The 26,890-nt window shown below is 36.8% G+C and overlaps 1 protein-coding gene across 2 annotated transcripts; it reads right to left on the reverse strand.

Moving 5' to 3' along the window:
• prpf40a (PRP40 pre-mRNA processing factor 40 homolog A) lies at positions 1–26,578 on the reverse strand. Of its 2 annotated transcripts, XM_052606923.1 has the most exons (27): positions 26,455–26,523; positions 25,576–25,656; positions 25,310–25,450; positions 22,768–22,851; positions 21,182–21,209; positions 21,075–21,097; positions 20,934–20,978; positions 19,935–20,045; positions 15,298–15,418; positions 15,186–15,210; positions 14,608–14,823; positions 14,229–14,334; positions 13,213–13,277; positions 12,877–13,041; positions 12,316–12,424; positions 9,807–9,957; positions 9,554–9,687; positions 6,328–6,442; positions 4,904–4,995; positions 4,685–4,801; positions 2,804–2,941; positions 2,601–2,696; positions 1,299–1,385; positions 1,037–1,130; positions 860–921; positions 649–783; positions 1–548 (listed from the first exon to the last, which is right to left on the reverse strand). In XM_052606923.1, exons 1-27 carry the CDS (start codon positions 26,455–26,457, stop codon positions 459–461), a joined length of 2,634 nt encoding a protein of 877 aa, XP_052462883.1. In that variant the 5' UTR covers positions 26,458–26,523; the 3' UTR covers positions 1–458. The 2 variants fall into 2 exon arrangements, with proteins under 2 accessions (XP_052462883.1, XP_052462884.1); XM_052606924.1 differs by lacking the exon at positions 25,576–25,656 and having other exon boundaries at positions 26,455–26,578.
• Positions 26,579–26,890: the final 312 nt, after the last annotated feature.

Below are 26,890 nucleotides of genomic sequence, written 5' to 3' on the forward strand. Positions count from 1 at the left end.
GACAAAAAGCATTGTTTTTTATAGTTTATTTGTCAAAAATTCAAGTTAAAACCAATGCTGCAGACATTTTTCATACCGATAACATTTCCCAAACATTTTACAGACAATCTTACGGATTAATCAAGTTGAATAATAGGTGTTTTATGCAGGCCGGTTCATTTTTTCCAATATTATCAGCAAAGTTTAAAACTATTGGCAATAACAAATATACAGCTACCTAAAAAAAAAAAGGTTCTGCAGTTAAAGGCATCATAACACTTGCAACCTCTGAAAATAATTTTACAAAACCAAACAAGCCCAGATCAAGAGTGCTGATGTTCGGACAACACTGCCTCTCAGAGAGACTACATGACACTCAGATGCTCATCCATATTCTGTCAGCACATTGCAAAAGGATGCGAAACACATTAGAAGAATACGAGTGAGAGACAGAGACGGACAGACTGTCAGAGGGAGATTTATGGTGCGTCCAGCTGCTCCAAGAGAGTACGCCTCCTCTTCTCCAGCTCTCCTTCACTCAGCTCGCTTCCGGACGTATCCCATCCTCCCTGAGAGACAGACAGAGGAAATCGGATCACATCGGGGTGTGAGCGAATGAGAGAACACAAAAGAAAGCAGATATGATCGCTCTCAGATATGGTCGCTCACCTCCTCTTTTGTACTCTTTCTTTTGGGGGATTTCTGCTTGGATTCTCCACGTGACTTCGCTCTGGATTTGTCGTTCTCTTTATCCTTCTCTTTCTCTCTTCCTTTCCGCTCTTTCTCTCCTTCAGACTCTGAAGCCTGCCAAAAATAAACACGCGTAACATAATAGCCATTTAGAGTTATACACTTTATTGTTATTTAATGTTCGACTCACTGATTTGTGTCGTCTTTTCTTTCCCTTCTTCTTGTGTTTCTTCGATTTCTTGTAGCTCCTCTCTGTAAAGATCAAGATCAGATGATGGTCAGTGAGAGGCTGCTGTTAAACGCTCATGATGTATTCAGTATTGATGTGTTGTGCAGGACACTGATATCGATCCTATACGTCACTGACCAGATTCCCCAGAGGACGAGTGCTCAGATGGAGACTTAGAAGCGGAGAGTTTCTTCTTCTTCGAGTGATACTCATCCTCCTCTGACTCCGAGCCCTTCAGGGAACAGACACACAGGACACCGTTTAGGAGGATGAGTGAGAAGTGATGAAGAAGAAGAACAGAACGTGTCATCAAAACATTTCTGAAGACAGCATGCGCACGGCTACTTCAACAGCGGCGAGTGTGCGGGTATGAAAGGAGATGGCTGGACGAAGTACTCACTGATCGAGACCGGGAGCGTTTTCTGTGGTGTTTCTTTGATTTCTTGGAGTGTTTCTTAGTCTTTGAGTGATGATGTTGACACTCGTGCTGAAGAGACAGATCACAGACTTTAGCTTTTCAAGATTCATTTTCTCTTAGAAACCTCTATTTGAACAGATATGTGTGACAAGACAAACTGTACATGTGTTAAATGTGGTACACAGGCTTGTGATCAGCGGGAGACAAAAAAAAAAAAAAGCAGGAAAATCTGACCATGCCCCCCACACTTGTTATTTACAAATATACATGTAATCATATTAAAATATATAATCTTACTGTAATACATATTGTCCTGTAAACGTAAAAAGAAGCATTTAATAATCATGATGTATAATATAATTATTGTTATTATTAATATACTATTACTGCTATTAATGATTTTGAAATAAATCTTCTGCTCACCAAGGCTGCATTTATTTGATGAAAGAAGTAAAATCAGCAATATTGTGAAAAGTTATTACAAAATAAATAACGTTTTCAATTTGAATACATTATAAAATGTCATTTATTCCTGTGACGCAAAGCAGAATTTTCTCCAGATCTTTCAGAAATCATTACAATTTGATTTAATGCTCAAGAAACATTTCTGATTATTATCAATGTTGAAAAGGGTTGTAGTGCTTCATATTTTGTGTGGAAATTGGGATGCTTATTTTATATTAGGATTCTCTGATGAATAGAAAGTTGAACAAACAGCATGTATTTGCATTTTTCAGATATATTAACTACATTTATTAAATATTCATCTCTTGAAACATTTTAAATGTCTTCACTTTCCACTCACTTTAATGTATGATGAATAACATTATTAATTTCTCTTTCTTTTTTAAATCTTACCACAAATGTTTGAGTGGTATCATGGCTTCAAAAAAAATGTTAGGCAGCAAAAACGTTTTTAATCATGGATAATAATAAACAATAAATGTTTCCCGAGCAGCAAATCAGCATATTAGAATGACTTGTGAAGGATCATGTGATGCAATCTTCTCTTCGTAAACAACAACAGATTTATAAACGATTCTAGTGATGAACATTGAGCTCCCAAATGCAAATTAAAGCGACAAAAACACAGCTGTGATTCGACACTAAAAAAAACACAGTACTGTGATGATTCACATGATTCAGGAGTCACAAGGGTGATGATTTTAAGCCCCCCAAAATAAATAAATAAAACCACTGAATTCCAGCCTAGAGTCAATTCTTTTAAATATGAATCTGGTGGCTTTAAAAACTCTTGTAAAAACATTAATTATTCTTTCATACCTCTAGCACGTGCATGAAGTCTTTGAATATCCTCTTCCTCTCGGACTCCAGCGTGATGTCCTCAAACGCAGGCTCTTTCAGGAACCGCTCTCGCACCTGAGTCAGCATCCACAAACACCAGATCAGTGGAGGAAGATCATACAGTCTAGCTAACAGATACATTATATAGATGACTGAGATTTTGTTGTAATAGCATGACATACTCCCTCCCATGTGGCCTCAGGCTCTAGAGGGGGCGTGGCCTGTTTCAGCATGCTCTTAAACGCCGCCTCCTTCCTCTTCATCTTCCTGGCCTCTTCCTTCTCTCGCTCCCTCTCACGTGCTTCAGCCTTCTCCAGCAACTAAAATCACAGATTCAGCACAAACAGATCAAACACACTTTGGAGGACCACGTACACAAGACAGAATCCAAACCGAAGTCTTGCTTTTGTATTTGTGTATACATTTATTCATCAATTAATTCCTCTATTTTGCATTTCAGTGATTTTAATTCTTCTTCCTTTCCATTGTTTTTAACTTTCAGTTTCATAATTTGAGATTTTTTAAATGACGTTTGAAATTTATGATATATAAACTAGGGATGCAACGATACCATTTTTTCAGAACTGATCCGATCCCTAAAATTCGGAGTATCTGCCGATACCGATACAATCCGATACCATTACCGATACCTATATGTTTCTTTTAAATGTATAGCACAGTAATAAAAGCAGAAACATTTCATAGTTAGGACAGAACAAGAAAGACTATTAATAATCTTTGATGTCGCAGAAAAGTATTACTAAAGTGTAATATAGGAACAGCTTCAGAATGCTTGAAATACCGTGTTTTCCGGACTATAAGTCACACTTTTTTTTCATAGTTTGGCTGGTCCTGCGACTTTATCATCAGGTGTGACTTATTTATCAAAATTAATTTGACATGAACCGAGAGAAATGAACCAAGAGACATGAACCAAGAGAAAACATTACCGTCTACAGCCGCGAGAGGGCGCTCTATGCTGCTCAATGCTCCTGTAGACTACACTAAACAATATAAAGCACCCTCTCATGGCTGTAGACGGTAATGTTTTCTCTTGGTTCTTGGTTCTAATTAAATGCGACTTATAGTCCAGTGCGACTTATATATGTTTTTTTTTCTCATCATGACGTATTTTCGGACTGATGCGACTTATACTCAGGTGCGACTTATAGTCCGAAAAATATGGTATGTCCACGAAAACATTTTGGTGCTTTATAATTTTGTTGTGCCTTTCGTGGGGCTCAACAATAACACAATAGTATACGCACAATATCGGATTTGGATCGATCTCGTCTGTCCGATACCCGATCCACAGAAAATGCCAGTATCGGAGCCGATACCGATCCAGAGAATCGGATCGATGCATCCCTAATATAAACAGATATGGCCAACCAAAAACAATGACTATACGCTAAACTTTTATTTGTCTTTTTAAAAGCATATATTCCTTTCCTTATGCTCTTAACATATTGTAGTTCTTTTCATTCATCAAGTACACTACCTGTTTGGAAAGGTTTGTAATACTTAAGATATTTAAATGAAGCCTTCAAATGCAGTTAGTAAGCTAGTAATGGTTATAATGGTTATAAGCTGAAAACACTGTGGAAACCATGCATTTTTTTCAGGACTTTTTCATGAATAGAAAGTTCTAAAGAACAGCATTTCTTTGAAAAATCTTTTGTAACATTCTAAATGTATTTACTATCATTCTTGATCACTTCCGTTCAATTAAATTAACCCTTGCTAAATAAAAGTGTCATTCTGACCCCAAAGTTTTGAAGAGTATCGATTTCAACATTGATATTAATCAGAAATGTTTCTTCAGCAGTAAATCAGCATATTCGAATGATTTCTGAAGATCATGTGACACTTAAGACTGGAGTAATGATGCTGAAAATACAGCTTTATTATTACCACTCCCTTCTCTTGTCTATGTGGGACTAGTTTGTTACAGGCTTCTTAAGCATTATTTGTTGCTTCTAAATGTAACTGGGCATTTAATCACATTTTGGATCAATGTAATCTGAATAAAAGAATGAATAACAGCAAGGCAGTCTGCTTACACTGTTGAAGGCCAGTTTGATGTTCCCTGCATCCAGCGTTGTGGCACGTTTATCAGAACTGATCACCGAGCCAAACTCCTCAAAGCCTGTGTTGACCTCCACCAGTAAGCCCTTATCCTGCGCGCACACACACACACACACACACACACACACACACTTCATCAAGGGCTTCAGCACTGATCTGATGTCAAACACTGACCGTCACAGTCTCTCGCTCACCCTCAGGATGTCTTTAATGATTCTCTTCTCATCATGATAACGAGCTTTCAGATCCTCCACGTAAAACTTGAATAAGTCCAGAGGGGTGGAGCCTAAAAACACATGCAAAGCGTAGCACGAATGAGCAACTTATTTTTTTAATAAGAACAAAAACACAAATATCTAACAGAATTACATAATTATCATATACAATAAACAACACTCTGATAAGTAATGTAGTCTTAACCTGTTAACTGTCACCCGTCCACCCTGTGGGACGCCTACATTTACTTCACTATATTACAATTAAATCTAATCTAATCTTGACAAACTATATATCGTTGGAAAGGCCTAAGACTCCCAAATATATATTTCACCAATACTTTTTGTTAAAAATTATGTAGGAAAAGTAATCGATTAATGTATGACAAGAGTGCACCCTCAAAAATCTAAATTATAACTGGAGGTTTGACCTTTGTTTTAAAAACAAGACTTGTTTGTTGCATGTTTCTCGATCACATTTTAGAAATCATCAGAAATTATATATCCACTGAAAACTTAAAATCTAAAAATTCATCCTTTAAAGCTGCAGTAGGGAACTTTTGACGCTCTAGCGGTTAATAAACAGAACTGCTTGCGTCTTGTGGAAGAACATCATAGCCGGAACTACTTCTCACTGTTTAGGTCTATGAAGAATCACAAAGGTACTGGGTTACTCCGCCGCAGTATCCCCGAAGCAATCTAAAATAGTCCGAATATAAACACTTATTATAGGTGTACCCTAGTGATTCAGGAAAAGCTAAAAACACGGTTTTGGAAAATGGATTCATGGTGTACTCGCTTATTATGTTCATTTTCCTATATTTTGAACACAAACAAAGTTACGGACCGCAGCTCTGATTGGTTATTTTTAACCGGGAGCGCATGACTTTCTGCAAATGGCAATAGGACCACTGGGAGGAGCCAGAGGAGCTTGATTTTTTTCACAGATTATCTGTCTCATATTCTACTGTCAGGACATAATGACAGGTTTAATAAATATGTAAAAAATATTTTTTTACAAAAGTTCCCTACAGCACCTTTAAAACCCATTTTAAAATCAGAACTTATATTACCATGAAAATAGTACATCAATATCTTGTTACAAAATATTTTCGTTCATAAATTATTCAAATTTAAGTTTGGATTGTGCACTACAAAGTCAATGTTCAAAAATGTGAGTGACAGTTAAGGGGTTAATCTTTTTTTTTTTTATTATTATTAGTCATGCAATTTGTATTTTGTTTTAGATGGCCCAAAATAAGAAATTCTGGACTGTTTTATGTGCTGAATTATCAAAGCCATGTTGAGTTCACAGACTGCACCAGTGAAATGGAGACAGCATCACAGAGGACAGGACCCTATTACATGTATGATTCATCAGCATCAAAGAGAGAGAGAGAGACCTGGCTGGCCCAGCATGTTGTTGAAGCGGATATCAGCGCTGACGGTTGGGTACATCTCCATCCAAGCAGACATGGAGTGCAGCTGCCCATGATCATGAAGCTCATCCAGGAATTTCTGAAACACACACGCTACACTTCACAAACATGTCAACACTCTTGTCCTTTAGTTAGTCTGCTTTAGCAGGCCTCACATTCTCAGAGACAATGTTTCTTAGCAAGCCACTGCTTTAGGGATGTTCATTTTAACTGGTTTATCGTTAACAGACCGTTAAGAGTTTTGTATGATTAATACAATCAGTTAAACGGTTTAAAAAGTCATTTATTTAGTTTCAGTAATTTATCAAAATATAAAAAAAAATGTTTGCTGCAATGTTAAAATATGCAATGCAACACACATAAAAAATATATTTTTAGAGAGAACAAAAAAAACGTGTAGATAAGTTGCATGCTATTTTAGCTTTGCTATTTTAGTTCCCCTAACTCCATAACAAATCCTTTCAATGAGCAGTAGCCTATTAAAAAAAAACTTTATAGCCTATAAGAAGCTATAGCAACAAAACGAATTAATTTAGGGTAAAACTAAAACATCAAGACAATCCGGGCGGTTCGGTGATAACACTTACCAGCACAGATTTTATTACACATTTAAACGGAGCAGTGTGTTTTCCCCATGTGTTTGACTGACTGTATTGTATTATGATAATGAACAGGCTGCATAACTGTGTTAACTGTGAGTGTGCATGCAGCGATCACTGGAGTTTCCCTTCTAACGTTGAAAGCAACTTCTAGTAGTCATAAAGATAATCGGAAGTGTAAACGGTTTGCTTTTATTTGTTTAGATTCACAACAAAATCTGTGTGTGTAAAATACAGTATTGTTCAAAATAATAGCAGTACAATGTGACTAACCAGAATAATCAAGGTTTTTCGTATATTTTTTTATTGCTACGTGGCAAACAAGTTACCAGTAGGTTCAGTAGATTCTCAGAAAACAAATGAGACCCAGCATTCATGATATGCACGCTCTTAAGGCTGTGCAATTGGGCAATTAGTTGAATTAGTTGAAAGGGGTGTGTTCAAAAAAATAGCAGTGTGGCATTCAATCACTGAGGTCATCAATTTTGTGAAGAAACAGGTGTGAATCAGGTGGCCCCTATTTAAGGATGAAGCCAACACTTGTTGAACATGCATTTGAAAGCTGAGGAAAATGGGTCGTTCAAGACATTGTTCAGAAGAACAGCGTACTTTGATTAAAAAGTTGATTAGAGAGGGGAAAACCTATAAGGAGGTGCAAAAAATGATAGGCTGTTCAGCTAAAATGATCTCCAATACCTTAAAATGGAGAGCAAAACCAGAGAGACGTGGAACAAAACGGAAGACAACCATCAAAATGGATAGAAGAATAACCAGAATGGCAAAGGCTCAGCCAATGATCACCTCCAGGATGATCAAAGACAGTCTGGAGTTACCTGTAAGTACTGTGACAGTTAGAAGACGTCTGTGTGAAGCTAATCTATTTTCAAGAATCCCCCGCAAAGTCCCTCTGTTAAAAAAAAGGCATGTGCAGAAGAGGTTACAATTTGCCAAAGAACACATCAACTGGCCTAAAGAGAAATGGAGGAACATTTTGTGGCCTGATGAGAGTAAAATTGTTCTTTTTGGGTCCAAGGGCCACAGGCAGTTTGTGAGACGACCCCCAAACTCTGAATTCAAGCCACAGTACACAGTGAAGACAGTGAAGCATGGAGGTGCAAGCATCATGATATGGGCATGTTTCTCCTACTATGGTGTTGGGCCTATTTATCGCATACCAGGGATCATGGATCAGTTTGCATATGTTAAAATACTTGAAGAGGTCATGTTGCCCTATGCTGAAGAGGACATGCCCTTGAAATGGTTGTTTCAACAAGACAATGACCCAAAACACACTAGTAAACGGGCAAAGTCTTGGTTCCAAACCAACAAAATTAATGTTATGGAGTGGCCAGCCCAATCTCCAGACCTTAATCCAATTGAGAACTTGTGGGGTGATATCAAAAATGCTGTTTCTGAAGCAAAACCAAGAAATGCGAATGAATTGTGGAATGTTGTTAAAGAATCATGGAGTGGAATAACAGCTGAGAGGTGCCACAAGTTGGTTGACTCCATGCCACACAGATGTCAAGCAGTTTTAAAAAACTGTGGTCATACAACTAAATATTAGTTTAGTGATTCACAGGATTGCTAAATCCCAGAAAAAAAAAATGTTTGTACAAAATAGTTTTGAGTTTGTACAGTCAAAGGTAGACACTGCTATTTTTTTGAACACACCCCTTTCAACTAATTGCCCAATTGCACAGCCTTAAGAGCGTGCATATCATGAATGCTGGGTCTTGTTTGTTTTCTGACAATCTACTGAACCTACTGGTAACTTGTTTGCCACGTAGCAATAAAAAATATACTAAAAACCTTGATTATTCTGGTTAGTCACATTGTACTGCTATTATTTTGAACAATACTGTAAGTCTAAAGAAAAATAGGATGCTGTTTTTTTGTCGTCTGTTTCCTTTCGCGCAGCACAAAAATGAACAAAATTAACCTTTATTATTCAACTAAAAATATATTTCTTTTATAGGCCTATTAATTTGCTATATATAGCCTAGCTTTATCATGTTTTTCTCCGCACACAGAAGCGCTGCAGGTGCGTGATGTGGCATGAAGACCATATGAATATTGCTTTTTTGTGCATGTAAAATTACTCCCCCGGAAACAAATGTTAGTATGTAATTTTTAATGGGACACAGACACTTAAAATAATATTGTTGGTTAACGGTTAACGAGTCAGTTAACGAGTGTCAGTTAGGAAAAATAACCAAAATGAACATCCCTACGCAGGTTATAAAAATCCTGGCATAGTTTTGGTAGTCTAATATGTGTGATTTGATCCAAACCAGTATGCAATGGTGTCAGTAGATCTGTGTAGTGAAGAATTCAGCATCAGCTGTTGGTGTACGCAGTTTAAAAATACTTAATAAACTGCATTAGACCTTCCACTGATGCTTTATTCATGTATTTTGTTATTGATGCTTTAGCATTCACAATGATCTGCAAGACCCTAAACTCGGTCAAACAGCTGATATTCCAGCGTCAAGCTCCAATTAATCAGGGTGAGAGCTTTTCATATCAGAAAGCTGGACGTGTGATGCAGCGGACGAACCAGGCCCGAGTCACACGTGTGTGTGTGTCACCTGGAAAGACTCTCGGTTCTTGCGTTGTCTGCGTCTCTCTCGCAGCAGAGTCTTCTGTTTCTCTTCCTCTTCCTCTTTCTCAAGAGCACGGATGTGTTCCTCGAAACAGATCAGAGCATCTTCCTTGTCCATGTCTAACACACACACACACACACAAGAAGATGAAAGCTTCCTCTATATCAAACACATTATGCAGGTTAAAAGCATCATCATGTGGAGGTGGCAGTGTGTGTGTGTGTGTGTGTGTTCATACTCTGTAGCTCCTCATCTTCAGCAAAGGTGGGGTTATCCAGAAGGTACTGCTGGGCCTCAGACCACGTCGTTCTGTACGTCACATTGGCCATATTGTCCAAAATGTTCTTCAAAGCTTCCCAGTTCCTCTTCCGCAGCTGTTTGGCTTGTTCCTGAAAGTATTGAGCCATGATCATGACATAATATATGTATTTAAATGTTTATTTTATAATTAATCATTATTTAAGAGCAAACCACCAATACGACTTTAAATACTGGCGAATTCATGTTTTGAGTTATATATATATATATATATATATATATATATATATATATATATATATATATATATATATATATATATATATATATATATATATATATATAAATAAAGATGATTTTAAGAGCGTGAAGATTTTTTGCACTGCTTATAAATGCCATTATTATCACGATTACTTTCAATTAAAGACATTTTCCCAAGAATGTTAGTGATGCAAAACAAAACCACATATAAAGGCATTATGGGCATCCAGAGAGAGACTCTTATACGTCTACATCAGAGACCACAAATCAAGTCAATTTTAAATTAAATGTAACTTTTCTTCTTTCTTTGTTTTATTGTATTAGTGGTCGGCAAATGTAAACAGCCTACTGTTCAACTAATGAGTTATATTACTTATCGTGGTTGCTAAAGTTTTATAATGATAATAAGCCACGATTGTTAGTAATTTCACGATGCTTCACACCTAACAACATCCCTTAATCACTCTAATGCACAGCCACATCTGGTGGATTGCCTGCTAATTGAAGTTTGCATATTAAAATTGAAAGTGATATCAGCACTTAAATTGTAAAAAAGAAAAAAAATTATAATAATAATAATAATAAAAATGAATTAGCAGGTTATTAGATTATTAGTGTAACACACATATATATATATATATATACACACATATATATATATATATATATATATATATATATATATATATATATATTAGTGCTGTCAAAATTAGCGCGTTAACGCATTCGATTAATTTGAAATATTTAACGCGTTAAATAAAAATAACGCAATTAACGCGGTTGCAGTTTTTTTTTATTTCCAGTTGTGGCCTATGTGTGTTCAACGTGCAAAGAAATATGGATAAGACCAAGGAAGGACTTTTAGACGGAAAGTTTCAGTATAAAACTCTGCCGGATTACTCTTCAATCTGCCACAAGAAACAGCAACATTAAAATCATGAACTCAAATGTCATTGTTTAAAAAAAAAACAAAAAAAAAAAACAATGACTGTAACAGTGCGTAAATCAGACCTTTCTGTAACGCTAACGTTAATAAGCTTAAACGAAAATAAGGAAATAATTGTGTAGCGGAGTATTTTTTGTACACAGTGCCGCGAACTGTCAATCACTCCTGTACGCGTGCATCACTGTCCTCCTCAGCTGCAGCAACTTGCGCTCTCTCTCTTCATCAAGCTTTAAAACAAAAAGGGGACAAAAATATCATATTGTCTTTGTGCATAGGCTATAGATTAATTAGATAAATGAATATCTAAATTTGTTCCTTGCCGTCTACGGTATTTTTTTAGAACTTAGAAAAAAGATGCTGCAGCCAATGAGCAGCCAGCGGGGGCTGCAGGACGACTCAACCTCCGCAGACAGTTTTTAATGTTTATCAGACAATAAATACTCAAGATTTTGCTTTAGTATAACTCACAACGAGTTTCACACACCTTCTCCGGCCACATTGAGTTGTTGACACTTAACAGTGGGAAAAGCGACACATGCGCTATTCACTTGTATAACTTAAGGGTGAATGGGTAATGTAGTTTCTGCTCTGGGTGGGATGAATTAGGAAGCTTGCATTGTGAAGGGCGCTCTGAAAATCGGCAGTGCAGGTAAAAGATTAAAACCTCTATTAAAACAGATGTCCAGATGAGCGTACCGGTACGCTACAAGCACGTTCTGGGCGCACGGAGAGGTGGCAGTACGCTCAAGAGCTATATTTGGAAGTGGCGGTACTGAGTGCATACCAGCCCACTTAAAGCACTGGCAATGACTATACTTTGGAATTTTTTTGCAGTCCACTTAGAATTCAACATAACAGAAATCATTTTTGTTTTTTATTGGCATTGATTGTTTTGAAATTCAAATGGTACTTACATGCCAGTGCTTTTATTTCTGTAATAAATATGGCTTTCAAGCCAACAGTTAATTTGGAGGATATTGATGGTTTATTGCAGGTATGTTGTTTACATGAGAAAATCTGTGTTACAAGTTAAACAAAAATTCCAATAAACAATCATATTTTGAATTTAAATAGTTTCTTTGTCTTGAGTTTACATTAATTATTTACATTTTACATTTACATATCCAAAAAGTTTCAGTCTTTTAATTGCGATTAATCGCGATTAATCGCGATTAATCGCGATTAATTTTAAAAAATTGTGCGATTAATTAGTTAATTTTTTTTAATCGATTGACAGCACTAATATATATATGCAGTGATGAACAGAATCAGCTGATCAAACCTTCTCTTTCTTTGCTAAATAAAAGAGCACATCTTCATAGATCTCCTGCCGGTCTCTCTCGGGGACACATGACCACACCTCCTGATCTCCAAACATCTGCTCTGCTTTCCTGTACAAGACAAGAGGAACTTCTAATTAATAACAGAGTATCTCTGAGACAGGATGAAAAACAACACAGCTATTAAAGCCTGATTACAGGTCAGATTTACACGAATAGCATCATTTAACTCAGTGACCTGCCAACATGTCACCATCACAATGATGAAGTGATTTTAATTATCAGAGTAAGTGGAGGAGTGAAGTTCGACTGCTCTGAATCAATGACAGACAAACTCATTAACCCTGTTTATAGTGATATTGGATTAATAATGAGAGTGGTGCTGGAGCAAACCTCCACTAGATGCTGGACAGATGTGGAGCTTACCGGCTGCTCAGAGTATATTTGACTGTATTGCTAGGATGTTCAAATCTCCAACCCAAAGTATGAGGTCTACATTGAGATCTTTGTTATTTTTAAACAGGCACTGATTAAAGTTGTCATCCAACAGTTTTAAATCTCACTTGTATCGTGTGGTTGAGGTCATCTTCTCGTGGTTCTCCAGGAAGCGCTGGAAAGTCTCTTTAGACTCCTTGTATTTGATTCTGGCTTCTTCCTTTTCCTCTTTCTCTGTCTGGACCTTATAAGCATTGAACGCCTGTTTCTTTTCACTTAGCTTGGGCAGAGCACTGCACAACACACACACACACACACACACACACACACACACACACACACACACACACACACACACACACACACACACACACACAAGCGGTTCAGTGAAGAACAGCAGGGACACAGGCACAGGATGCAAATGCTATTAAATGCCATTAATGTTGTGTGCAGTATGTGGACACCTGTAACGAGGGTCGTTGATTATCAGCTTCATGGCCTGCTCCCATGATGCATTGGAGGAAACACCCTTTACTCACATAGAGGGAGAGATATGCAAATTTACTTTTCTTGTGACTCAATGCATGTTAAAAAAAAAAAAGCTCCATATGGCATCATCAAAACATAAAAAAAGAACATTTTTGGGGCGCCTGTCACACCTGCACTTTTCTTTGTTGTTCAGACCTATTCCAGCAGTCAGCATTAAGTGCCATATATCATTATAAACTGGAGAACTAGAAAATATAAGTCTAACTAATTTAAAGTCCCAATTGTCCTTTTGTTTTTTTTACGAATGAATGAAATTAAAGAATTTAAGAAAAACGCAATAATTGGGTGTTGTTGTTTTTTTTTTTTTTTTTTTTTTTACTTTGTATGCAAACAGAAACAAAGGTTTGGATATTTTTCTTTAGTTTTACACTTTCAAATAAAATGTTGTTTACATATGACATTCCTCAGGCAAGTAATTACAATATTGTTATCTGTGCTTTTAAGTGAAAAACAGGCCTATTTCATGTACTAAAAATAGAGAGGTGTCCAAAAACTTTTAGGAGGTAAAGAAAATGTATATAATAACAAAACAAAAAAAAGTATGAACAATAAACAAGCTATGCAGCAAGCAGTAAAAACAATTCCACAAATTATTAAAAGTTATTAAAACTTCCCAGGAGGAAAGCAGCATAATTTCATTTAGATTTGCTAAAAAAAAAACTAATGTTGACGTCAAAAAACAGAAAGTTCTTGATCCATTCTGAGCGTGTGTCCTGTGAAGCGTGTGGTTTCACTCCAGTGTAATCACACTCACAGCAATTAAACAGTCGCAGCTCTCTCAGGAGCACTCGGTGAGCCAAATTAAAACGCACTAAATTTAGAAAGACCCAGCCGGAATATCAACACCTCCGTCCTCACTACAGGAGAGAGGGAGAGAGAGAAACAGAGAGAGAGAGAGAGAGAGAGAGAGAGAGAGAGAGAGAGATATTACCTTCTCTTTCAGCAGTTCTTTAAATGCCTGCTTTGCCTCCTCTTTTGTGTTCCACTTGTAAACCTTCTTCACCAGCTCAGGTCTCTCCTCCTTAGAAACATCATTACTGCAAATAAATGAACAACACATTTGATGTGCATGATGGTCACAGACTCCGATTTATTAGCTTTAGACTATAATCCAGTCTGAGGATATTAAACGTGTCTGATATTTCTGCATGAGTTTGTTAAGGAACGATTTAAAGTCTGCTAGTGTATGATCCTCAGTTGGTCAGTGAATGATGGCCAGTTTCTCACATGTGAACATTACAGATGCCCATTATTTTAAGATCGATTTAGTTTGTAAAAGTGGTGTAATATACGTGTTGAGGGTTCATTACCTGGGTTGTGTCTCTATGCTGGGCGTGTCTTCAGTGGAGTTAACGGTGACATCACTGGTGACCTCAGCAACCGGAGCAGGAACGTGAGACGGCTGTTCCTCTGTGGCGACTGTCGCCATGGTAGCCTCCGTCTCAGCAACTGCTGCCACGGTAACAGACGACTCGCTCTGGGATGTAAGAGCAGGGATGGTGCCAGGAGCCACAACATCAGCCGTCCTTCACCACACACACACAGATTAACAATTATTATAGTCAGACAATCTTTCAATTTCTAAAAAGAAAAACTGTATGGAAATTATATATATATTTTTTTTTTATGTAGCTTAATAAAATAAAGATTTCAGTAACACAAAACTCTGCATATGTGGCTTGATCAAGGTTTATATGTAAAAATACAAATAAAGGGTCTGAATCAAATGTCCATAATTTAATCGCTCAATTGAAATGGACTAATCTTTGATTTGAAGATGAAGAAAAGAGACATAAGGGTTTGGAATGACACGAGGGTAAGTAAATGATTTCTTTATGTTTGGGTGAACAAGCCCTTTCTGGTCTTAGTAAATAAAGCTGATGCTCACCCGTTTTCCTCTGCCTTTATCATCGCTGAAAAAAAGAGAAACAAAGTTCAACCATTTCCTCATGTGAGATTTGTGGATGTGTGTAGCAATGCTATTTATTCTGCACACTGACCCTCCAGGTCCTCCAGCTCTTTGGGTTTAGTCCAGCGAGACTCTTTGGTCTGGGAGTTGTAGTAATAGGGCTTGCCATTGTCGGACTTGTACTCTTTCCACGGGCATTTGGACAACATTTGCTGCAAAACACAAACTTCTTTAATTCTGTTTCAAAATACACAGATATTACATAACAAATGAGAATAACTCAGAAACTAAAGGATCTCATATGTTGTATTATATATAACATTTTGAATTATGTTTTATATTTCAACCTAGCTTAATGTACATTGCATTTTCCCATAAAGCCCTAAAAGGGCTGGCTCCTGAAAAACCTCCAAGGCCCGTAATCATATAGATTCTAAGAATCCTCTCAGAAAACTCTTAATTTAGCTTAAAAACTTTTACGTAGAAGTCTTAGCTTAAAAGCGATTCGGGACCGATCTGAGAGCAACTCTGAGTAAGGAAAAGACAAAAACTTTCATCTTAGTGCGGAGGCGGGGTTGACCCTGTTGCTATGTATGAAACAATCTTTTGAAGACTGTGATTGGTTGGTTGTCCAAGAAGGAAAAAAAGAGTGATTTTAGTATATAGAATAGTATAGTATAGGCTCTGTACTCTAGAATAGAATAGGCTCTATTCTAATTCTCACTTTGAATTTACATGCGTAATTTATCCTATTTGACCGTTCTCTCAAATACACACACACACACACACACATTATATGTGTGTATATAAATCCTTTTTTTATTTACCATGCTTGTAATTTCCTACAAGGTATTTGATTGGCTTAGAATGATAAAAATTGTTCCACTCTTTCTAATTACAGTGATTGCTGTCCTATTTAAGTGGTGGTTTGAATGTTGGTTTTAATGTATCAAACATGGAATCAAAACCAAGAAGGGCGAAAAAGCCAAACTGGACAGAGGAACAGTGTTTACTGTTAGCCCAGTTAGTGGATGAACACAAGGCCATTCTTAAAGGAAAATTTTGGCCGAGAGTCATAGCAAGGGACAAGAAGCAGACATGGGAGCGTATAGCACAAACTATTAACGGTCCATTCCCCCTGCTTATGCGCACCTATAAGCCTGCTATATTCATAAATGCAGTTTTTTGAGCCTGTAAGGTGTGAATGTCCAGTGGAAACTAAATGAACTGCGACACAATAAGACGTTCTGAAAGTGCTGTAATTGTTTGTGTGATCACTCTGCTTACAGAAGGTTGTGACAGACCCAAATCATCACTATTGCATTGTTGCATTTTCCCAGTTGCAAAATATCGTAATGTAGTAATTACTTTAAAGGGGGGGTGAAATGCTATTTCATGCATACTGAGTTTTTTTACACTGTTAAAGAGTTGGATTCCCATGCTAAACATGGACAAAGTTTCAAAAATTAAGTTGTACGTTTGAAGGACTATTTCTGTACCAAAAATACTCCTTCCGGTTTGTCACAAGTTTCGGAAAGTTTTTTTCGAGTATAGCTCTGTGTGACGTTAGATGGAGCGGAATTTCCTTATATGGGTCCTAGGGCACTTCTCCCGGAAGAGCGCGCGCTCCCGTATAGCAGAGCACTGAGAGGCTGAGCACAGACCTTCACTGATCAGAGCGAGAGCGTCGCGAAATGTCACAAAAGAAGTGTATTTTTGGTTGCCAGGGCAAGACAACCCTGCACAGATTACCAAAAAAAAAAAAAAACAGCATTAAGGGACCAGTGGATGGAGTTTATTTTTACAGAGCATCAACGGAGTTGTGCAAGTGTTTTTGTTTGTTCCCTGCATTTCGAAGATGCTTGTTTTACAAACAAGGCCCAGTTTGACGACGGATTTGCGTATCGTTTATTTCTTAAGGATGATGCAATCCCAACGAAAAAGGGTCACGATCGTGTGTTGGAACTGCAGGCGGTGAGTAAAACTGCTTAAAATATCTCTGCCTCCTTGTTAGTGTGTCCGCCTTCCATGCCGGAGGCCCGGGTTCGAGCCCCACTCGGAGCGAGTCGTTGCTGCTGCTGCTCTCGTTCAGTTTCAGCCTCGGGATCTGATTCTGGATCATAAATAAACGGCTGAATCTGACTGTTAGCCATGGTTTATTTTGGATGTTTTTTTCTTCACGGTAATGTCACAGCTTCCAAACGCTCTCAACGCAAAAGCCTACTGGCGCTCGTGATTCTTTAGCTCCGCCCACACGTCACGCCTCCAGCCGGCCGTGTTTTTCCAGGAAAAAATCGGTACAGACTATCTTTCTCTTATGAATATAATAAAACTAAAGACTTTAGTTATGAAGGATGCAGTACTACTCTATAGGTACTCAAGATTAACAGGATATTGAGTGAAAACGAGCGCATTTCACCCCCCCTTTAATTTATATATTAAATTATAAATTATTATATAATCTATACCGTCTTATTAACTCACTGTCATCCATTGTCTACAACACATTTCTTCTGCCTATGTCTCTCTGCCATTTTCTCCTCTGCTAAAGAAACTCTTAAGCCTCTTAAAAGTCCTCATCTGTGCTCCTAACAAGTTTGACCTTAAGACCTCTTTTAAGGGTTAAGATGATTTCTGAATTACTTTTTTCTTTACTAGGATTTTTTCTTTAAGTTTAAGAGTAAACGCCCACATTTCTAAGAATTTTGTCACTAGGAGCTACTTTTTGCATTAAGATTCTTTATGAATACGGGCCCAGGACCTGATCTTATAGAGCCCTACTTCTTAAAAATAGCTGCTGATTGTGTATTACAGCCTCTAACGTACCTTTTTAATCTTACTTTAGAGAGCAATACTATTCCCAAAATATGGAAATCTGCAATTGTTTGTCCATTATTGAAAGGGGGTGACCCGTCAAATTTAAATAATTACAGGCCAATTTCTAATTTGTCTGTTTTGGCCAAAACGCTTGAATCCCTGGTGAGTGATCAGATGAAAGACTTCTTGCATGTACAGGACATTTTATTCTCAGTTCAGTCAGGTTTTAGAAAAAACATAGTACCATCACAGCTGCAATGAAGGTGATAAATGACATCTCTGTTGCTCTTGACAAAAAGCAGCACTGTGTAGCACTTTTTATCGATTTGTCAAAAGCTTTTGACGCGGTTGATCATGATGTTTTAAATATTAGGCTTCTTAATTCGGGGTTTTCAGAGAATACGGTCTCTTGGTTCTCAAACTATCTTATTGACAGAACCCAGTGCATTAAGTATGATGGTGTTCAATTGGGTATTTTACCAATCCTTAAAGGGGTTCCACAAGGCTCTGTGTTAGGCCCTCTTTTATTTACTATTTATATAAATAACCTTAATCGGCATGTGTCTGATGCAAACTTTCATTTTTATGCAGATGACACAGTTATTTACTGCTGTGCACCCTCTCTTAAACAAGCCATTGCACATTTACAGAATGCCTTCACTGTGGTCCAAAACACGTTGCTACAGTTGAAACTTGTGCTTAATGCAGAAAAAACAAATGTATGCTCTTCACGGGCACTCGGAATAGACCACTGAATGTTCCTTCAGTGATTACTCTTGACGGATGTAAAATACAGACTGTTACAACTCATAAGGATCTTGGTATTGTTATTGATGATTGCCTGTCATTTAAGCCTCATGTTCACTGTCTAGTGAGAAAGTTGAGGCTAAAATTGGGTTTTTACTTTTTAAATAAGCTGTGTTTTTCTTTTAATGTTAAAAAACAGTTAGTGGCATCCACTTTTTTTTATCTGTGCTGGACTATGGTGAAATATTATATATGCATTCATCTGCTCAATGCCTTCAAATGATTGACGCAGCCTATCATGCATCGTTGAGACCTATTACTAATTGTAAAGCTCGCAGCCACCACTGTGAGCTGTACTCTCGTGTAGGATGGTCTGCTCTGGCCACACGGAGGCTTTGTCATTGGTACATATTTATATATAAGGCTATTCTTGGTGTGCTTCCATCCTATTTATGTTCACTTCTTATGAAAAAAAGTGCTGGTGATTACTCTCTCCGTTCTCAGGCTGTTGTCTTGTTTTCTGTCCCACATGTCAGTACTGAGCTGGGTAAAAAGGCCTTTGTTTATTCTGCTCCCTTTACATGGAATTTGCTGCAGAACAACTTAAAACTTAGTAAATTGATTCCTTTGAGTGTTTTTAAGCTAAGAATGAGATGTTTTGAGTTGGACTCCCTCACATGTCAATGTTTTTAATTGAGATTTCATTGTAAGTGCATAATTGGCTTTCAAATTGTTTCTATTTATTTATTTGTTTTTATTTTCATGTTTTTTTGTGTCTTTGTACATATGTAATGATGTGATGTAATTCAGCTGCCTATCTTGGCCAGGTCTCCCTTGCAAAAGAGATTTTTAATCTCAATGGGCTTCTCCTGGTTAAATAAAGGATAAATAAAAAATAAACAAAAATAAAAAAAATAAACTTATTTTATTTAAAAACATTTAAAATTCAAATTCAATTCAAATAATTATTAGTTTGGTTCAGCAATTTGTGTGGTATAAACTACTATATGCATCTAAAAACAAAACATAAACAAGATTCTTTAAACACCTTAAATATGCCTAAAAGTCATAACCTCCTGAATGAACAGTAATGTTGGCAGAAGAAATATGATTTGTGCAAGGAAGAAGCAAGAAGGATGTGTTGACCTTTTTTTTTGTTTTTACCTCTGCAGGCGATTTGAGTTCATCTGGCTTCTCCCAGGTGGATTGTTTGGTCTCGGTGTTGTAGTAATATGTTTTTCCATCCAGGGATTTGTGCTCGGTCCATACTGACTTCTGCAGGAGACATCATGAACAATTCACTCAGTACATCATTAGTGTCTAGTCATCGCTAGTCATTTCATCAGCCACATCCTGCAGTCGCTAGTGAAGTAGTAGAAAACAATAGTACACACCGGCTAATTACATCCATAACATTCATCAGGGATGCAAAATTAATCAAATTTGTAATCGAGATTACAATTACAGATGACACAATTAGGTAATTGTTCAAAGTCCACCTATGTTATTCTGAGTGCTTAAGATGTGTTTTTTTTTTCTTCTACAGGTTATCTTAAGGGGTTTCCATAGTTTTCATTTTAGTGTTAGTATAAAAAAAAAAAAAAAAAATTATTATTAAAGATTATTATTTTTTATTTTTTTTTTGTCGTGCAGCCCTAGCATTCATAGTTGAATTCTTCCGTAGGAATGGGAACTGTAAATAATTGAATTACCAATTCTGCTTCTAAACCTCATTTTAAAGCAAAATTATCACAAAAATCTAAACTCACCAACAAACAAGTTGTTCCAAACCTGTTTGAGTTTGCTGCTTCTGTTGAACACAAAAGTAGATATTTTGAAGACTGTTTGTAACCAAACAGTTGCTGGTAGCCATTGATTTCCATAATATGAAAAAAATTAAATAAAAAATACTAAGTCCATGGTGACTCAAAACTGTAAGGTTACAAACATTCTTCAAAATATATCTTGTGTTCAATATATACAGGTTTAGAACAACTGATACAATTTGTGTGTCTATGTGTGTGTTTTTTTTTTTTTATATATATACACACACACACACACACACACACACACACACAAACAAACAAACAAACATACTTTAAGCTGTACTGTAATTTCAGGCATATATAGCATTTATGACCGATAATAACTGTTGTTTCTTGCCTTTTTCAGCTGTTCATCAGATGAAGACTCAGTAGATATGGAGCTCTAGGAGGAAAGATAATCCATGAAGAAAAAAAAAAAAAAATACAAAGTATAATCCTAACTAAACAATATTAACAATAATATGATTTTTGTTCTTACGGTTGTTCCAGGAGCAGCTGGTGCTAAAACAGAACAAACCCAAAGATTAAATTTAGAAATATTACATCAACAATATGATTTTCACCCCAAACTATTTAATTTCTCACCTGCAGACTCCACTGGACTCACACCAGGCTGGAAAGGACATAAAGAAAAACAAGGTTTCATTACAAAAAGTAAACCATTCAATGGAATAAGCTCATTTACATTTAGCAGATGCTTTTATCCAAAGTGATTTACAAATGAGGACAGTTAGGTTAACACAGTACACGTAGCATGGGATTTTAAATAATATAATAAATAAAAAGAAAACAGATAGAATAAAAAAAGAATAGAGCAAGCTAGTGTTAGAGGTCTTTATTTTTTATAATTGTATAAAACTAGAATACAAAAAGATTAGAAAGGTAGTTTGATCTTTTTTCAGACACATAAGTCTGAAGTAATGAATTTAGGTAAAGGGCTGCAGAGCCAGTGGTGGTTTGTGTGTGATATCTTTTAAAGGACTTATCATCCAAGAAAGTCCTGTCAATAATTGTTGGATTTCAATCAGTCAATGAGCAGATCTATCAGAGCTGACTTCATTAGCAGCCTCCTTACCTCAAATTACAGGAAAGGGAAATGACATGGTGACTGACAGCTCCTGGAGCCTCTGATCAGATGTCTTCATCTACAGCTCAAAGCCTGGCACTAATTATTACTGATGCTATCAATATTTAATATGCTTAACTAACGACAGGCTGTTTGATGCTTAATATAGCTGATTAAATAAAGCAGATCTTAATCACAACTGAGGAGGTGTGTTAAAATAAAGAAGTGCACATGTATGGTTCGTTTGTTTTATATACACACACACAGAACGGAAACCGTGTCCTTTCATCCGTGTTCATTAGTGACGTAATGCTTTGAAACACAAATGAATTAAGCCACTCTGATTGAACTGGCCTGATTCATGTTACTGCTCAGATATGACTCCACTATCCACACTTTATACACCATCACATCAAGAACTGCTCACAGCTAATGTGTAGGTACTGTCTTCCTTTCAGAAATACATTTAAAATGCAGACATTGAGTGAGTCATATCATACACTTTAGCATTAAATATTGTAATGTTAGTCATTTTGGTATTGGTATTTTGCTCAACCTAGTTTTTAACTGCCCCATCCATCAGTAATAGCCTCTTTGCAAAACTGAATTACACTGTGACTGAAATAAAATGTGTCATACCATTTAAAAGTTTTTATAATGCTTTAACTCAGCAAAGTACACTGAATAAATATAAACAGCGCTTTCAGAAATCAGGACTTTTGGGATTCAATAAAGAAGTGCATGTAAACATAACTAATGCATGTTCTTTTTGGACCAAGTTCTGAAGGTTACAGTATGTTTGCTTGCTTTCTGATGATCGCTTTATTTACATTGCCTTTATTAAAGTCTAACTAAAACTGAATAGTTACCAAGTGTGCTAATGCAGGGAAGGAGACGTACAGCATCAAACTGAAATAAATTAGCAGAGCAAGCTGATCTCTTCCGCTACTATCATTCGTGTCACATGGGTAAGTGCTATATAAAATGGTGTTGATTCTAAATTGGGACATTTTCCCACTTTGCAGTGTGTTCATTAGGGTTATTCATGTGAGGGTCTATATTTAACCGGCGCTGGAGGAGTAGTGTGATATACCGGCTAGCTTACCGGTCCCGTAGGCTGGATTGATGCAGCTGGAAGTCGGGGGGGCATCATCATTCCTGGCATCATTGGTGGCAACATGGCTGGCATCTAAGAAAAGAGTTTCATGAAAAATTAATATGAACTGCTAATTTCCCTCCTACATTGCAAAGGGGAGAACAAGGTGTGAGCTGAGGGGTGTAAAGCACATCCTGAGCTCCGTAGTCAAAAACATCCACTAACACACCATTCATCCCATCCTATCACACACACACACACACACACACACACACAGATGGAGCATCAGGTCCAATAAGACAACACTATAGCAATCATATCAATGATTTTTATGTCTATATTCATGTTCAAATTGATGCTTTTCTCTCATTTCCATATTAGGGTGAATTACATGAAATTCCCCAAAATGTTCTGAATGATTTGTAACCCCTTTACTATGGTCTATAAATATGACAGGCACATTAATTTGTGGGATTCACACAATAACTATAAATACTAAATGGTAATGGAGTCTTAAAGGTGCAATAGGAGATCTTTGAAAATGCTAACTTTAGCCTGATAGCACTGAATGCGAATGTCCCCCCCTCTCTGCAATCGCCGTCCAAAGCCACGCCCCCTGAACGCATTTATGATCACAGACCAGAATACCAGAGACAACCTTACTACAATAGGCTACATCAGTGAAATAAACCCCTGCTCAGGGAGTAGACAACAATGAACACTGTGTAGAGATTATTTCGATTGGAACACAGTTCATTCATGTCAAGTGTGACATGCAAAATATGTGCACGAGCACTGGAATTGGGAACCACTGGGCTATACCATCTGTCATTAACCAGCGAGAAAACTTTAAAATAACTATAATACCAGGAAGGAAGACCAGATTGTTGATGTTTGTCTGCCTTTCTTGCTCTGTCTACACAGCGTGCATGAATGTGCTAATAACGTATTCTGTCTGAGCAAACACTGAGCGCAGAGATATGCAGATACATATGTTGACAAGCAGGTAAATTGCTCGGACCGAGTATTTTGATTGGACATCGTTTCTTGGTCCTACGCCTTCCACAGAATATATAAATACAGATAAATACATTTTAACACTTAACTTAATGATTGCTATCTGGATGTGAAGAGACCTTTCAACCAGTATAACAAAATATGTTTCTGAAGTCAATCACCTATTGCACCTTTAAGGTCCATTCACACAAAGAACGACAAATATATCTGTATTAACATCCACAACAATGAATGTCATTTGCCCACTGTGATATTAAATCATTTTGTCTGTGTGCTGTATGCAAAATGAGTGTTACCCTGGCTTTATTTGAAACAATGCAACAAAATTGCCCTGTTGGTTACAGTGTTTACTTCCTTTATAATTGTATTTTTCTTAAATATTTATTTATTTGTGAATAATACTTTCTAATCGAAAGTAAGTTTATTTTACACATTTAGTTTTTAATCAATTGTCAAATGATTTCAAATTTCTTAAATATTATTAATAATATTTTTTTTTTTTTTTTACAAATTTTATCTAAAAAAAAAAAAAAAAAGTCCAAAAAACGATATCAGTCGACCACTAGTCGATATTGTTTTAGCTGTGGTGGTGTAGATTTTCCTATTCTCAATAAATCAGAATCATACATTTTTGACAACAGCAGTGAATTTGATCAGAGGAGCAGGGGTCTCATTTATAAAAGTTGTGTATACTTAAAAAGGGAATTGAAGTATGCATACACTATTTTCCACGCACATATTGGGATTATTTAGCAATATAAACTTGATGGAAATATGTATGGACACCATGCGTACAAACTCTTTATACTGGAGTGAGAAAAGTAATGAATGACATGATTTAAACTTGGATTTTTCCAATAATTACTGAATTAACATTAAAACACATTACTTTCGTCACATTAAAACGTGTCAGATTTTAGTTCATTAAATATTCTCTGTAGTAATATGTACAGTCTAGCTCTTCAAAATTTCAGATAACGATTATTTGTGGCACAAAAATTAGTTAACCAATTGGCAAATCACTCCAATTCTATATCACTGTAAAAATAACTAAATCATTATTTAAATCAGCAACCACCAAACTTCAAATTATTAGGTAAAATCTGACTCACAACAATCTCATGTCACAATCTTTGTCCAAATTTGCATACTCCCAGAGAATTTACTACAGCTGATGAAGAACTTACTTTGACCATTAATATGACTACCATCCAATACAAAGTTAATCCACTAACATACAATGTCAGCCGTGCCGTGTTTCTGTTCATACAGAAAAGACTACTTTGCATGTGTGAATCACCGTGTCCATAAGCTACCATGTACAAACCTGATTTAAAGTGAAAGTGACGTGACATATGGCCTAGTTTGGTGACCCATACTCAGAATTCGTGCTCTGCTTTTAACCCATCCAAAGTTCCAAAGAGTCCGACTCTCAAACCATAAGGCCACGACTTCCCCGGTCCCCGATTTAAAAACACTGCATCCTTTCAAAGCAAAATCTGACTGCCATACACAGTTTACAATTAGCTCTCACCTGTCCTATGGGTGGAGCTCCCATCGGGGGTATCATGGGGGGCATTATTCCTGGGGGCATGGGGGCCATGCTGGGCGGCCTCTGGCCCATGGGTGGCATTCCCATTGGAGGGAAGTGAGGCGGGATTCCTGGTGGCCCCATCTTTGAAAACAAAACAAAAATTCAAGGCATGAATTAAGGTGAACATAACCAAGTATGAGCAAAGAGACAGAGAGAGAGAGAGAGAGAGATGGCTTTACAGTAAAGACTTTCCAACACCAACTTACAAAGGGCGGAGGGATTCCTGAAGGTGGTACACCAGGAAAAGGTGATGCCTGATTGGGGCCACTATTAGCATCAGTCGAAGACTGTTATGAACAAGAGAGTCCATTACAGTAACCACTACAGCTCTGATAAAGATGCTGCACATCACTGATTGTGTGTGTAATGAGGTTTTCACAAATCTGATATCAGATTGTCATATCCAAGCTTACTTGCATGAGCAGAACTATCAGTTTCAGATGTTTTCCTAAATAGTTCACTCAAACCAACTAGCGTAACTTTAAGGAAATTAATACATATTTCTTGTGTATAGCAAACCAGTTATTTCTAATCGTATTGCCCTTAACAAGCCAAGCAATTGATAACTCAACCATCAAATGCTATCATCAGAGTTTGACAAATCAAAAGTTCCCTCTCACTTTCATCGGGGATAGATCAACTAACGTTATCAGTCGCCGATTATCAATAAAAACTCAAATTTATACTAGTCATTGTGATGGACTTCATATCCTTTAGTCTAATACAGCCTCATCAACATCAGTGCAGTCTGTTATAGGAAACGAATGATCATAAACAAACTGCTTACAAGCATAAATGTTTCACACAATCAGATATTTAACACGACTAATACATGTACATTAAAAATCACAATAATCCAAACTCTCATTCAAACACTCGTTAGCTTTAGCTTTAGCATCAGTCACTGATTCACATTAGCTTACAAGCTAATCAACATTTATTTTGTCTAGAATCTACTCATTACTTCACTACAAGTCTTTAATCCAAGCGAGTAAACCGTTCATTGTTAATATGTGTCAACTGTAAATGCTAGAAGATGCCAATTTGGTGTTTATGTTGATAAACTGTCTGTTTTTTGGACTCACCATGATGACTGAACGTGTAGCGGCTACGGCCCTCCGCGAGACAAAAACCTACGCTCTGATTGGCTGCTGTGTGCCGGGTTCAAACTACAGCAGGCGTGTTTCAAGTGCAACAACACTGGGTAGGACGTGCGCATATCCTAGGTCGAATCGCAGAAAATAAAAACACTGGATAGCTGCGCGAGAAATACGCAGATCTGAAGCCTGAGTACAAAGCGACATTTGATAGCGATGATGAGCTGTCATGTTAATTGTGTGATAAACAACAGTAATAAAGTAATAGAGCAATAAAGTAAATAAACAATAAAAACATGTAACTTAAATATTATTAGACATTTTATGAAATACTTTGATTATACATATTATTATTTAATTTGTTTATACCTATTTCAATACCTAATGCAGTGAGTCGTTGAATTTATATCCTGTGATAATGCGT

The sequence above is a fragment of the Carassius gibelio genome, chromosome A9 (genome assembly GCF_023724105.1).
Source record: "Carassius gibelio isolate Cgi1373 ecotype wild population from Czech Republic chromosome A9, carGib1.2-hapl.c, whole genome shotgun sequence".
NCBI lineage: Eukaryota > Metazoa > Chordata > Actinopteri > Cypriniformes > Cyprinidae > Carassius > Carassius gibelio.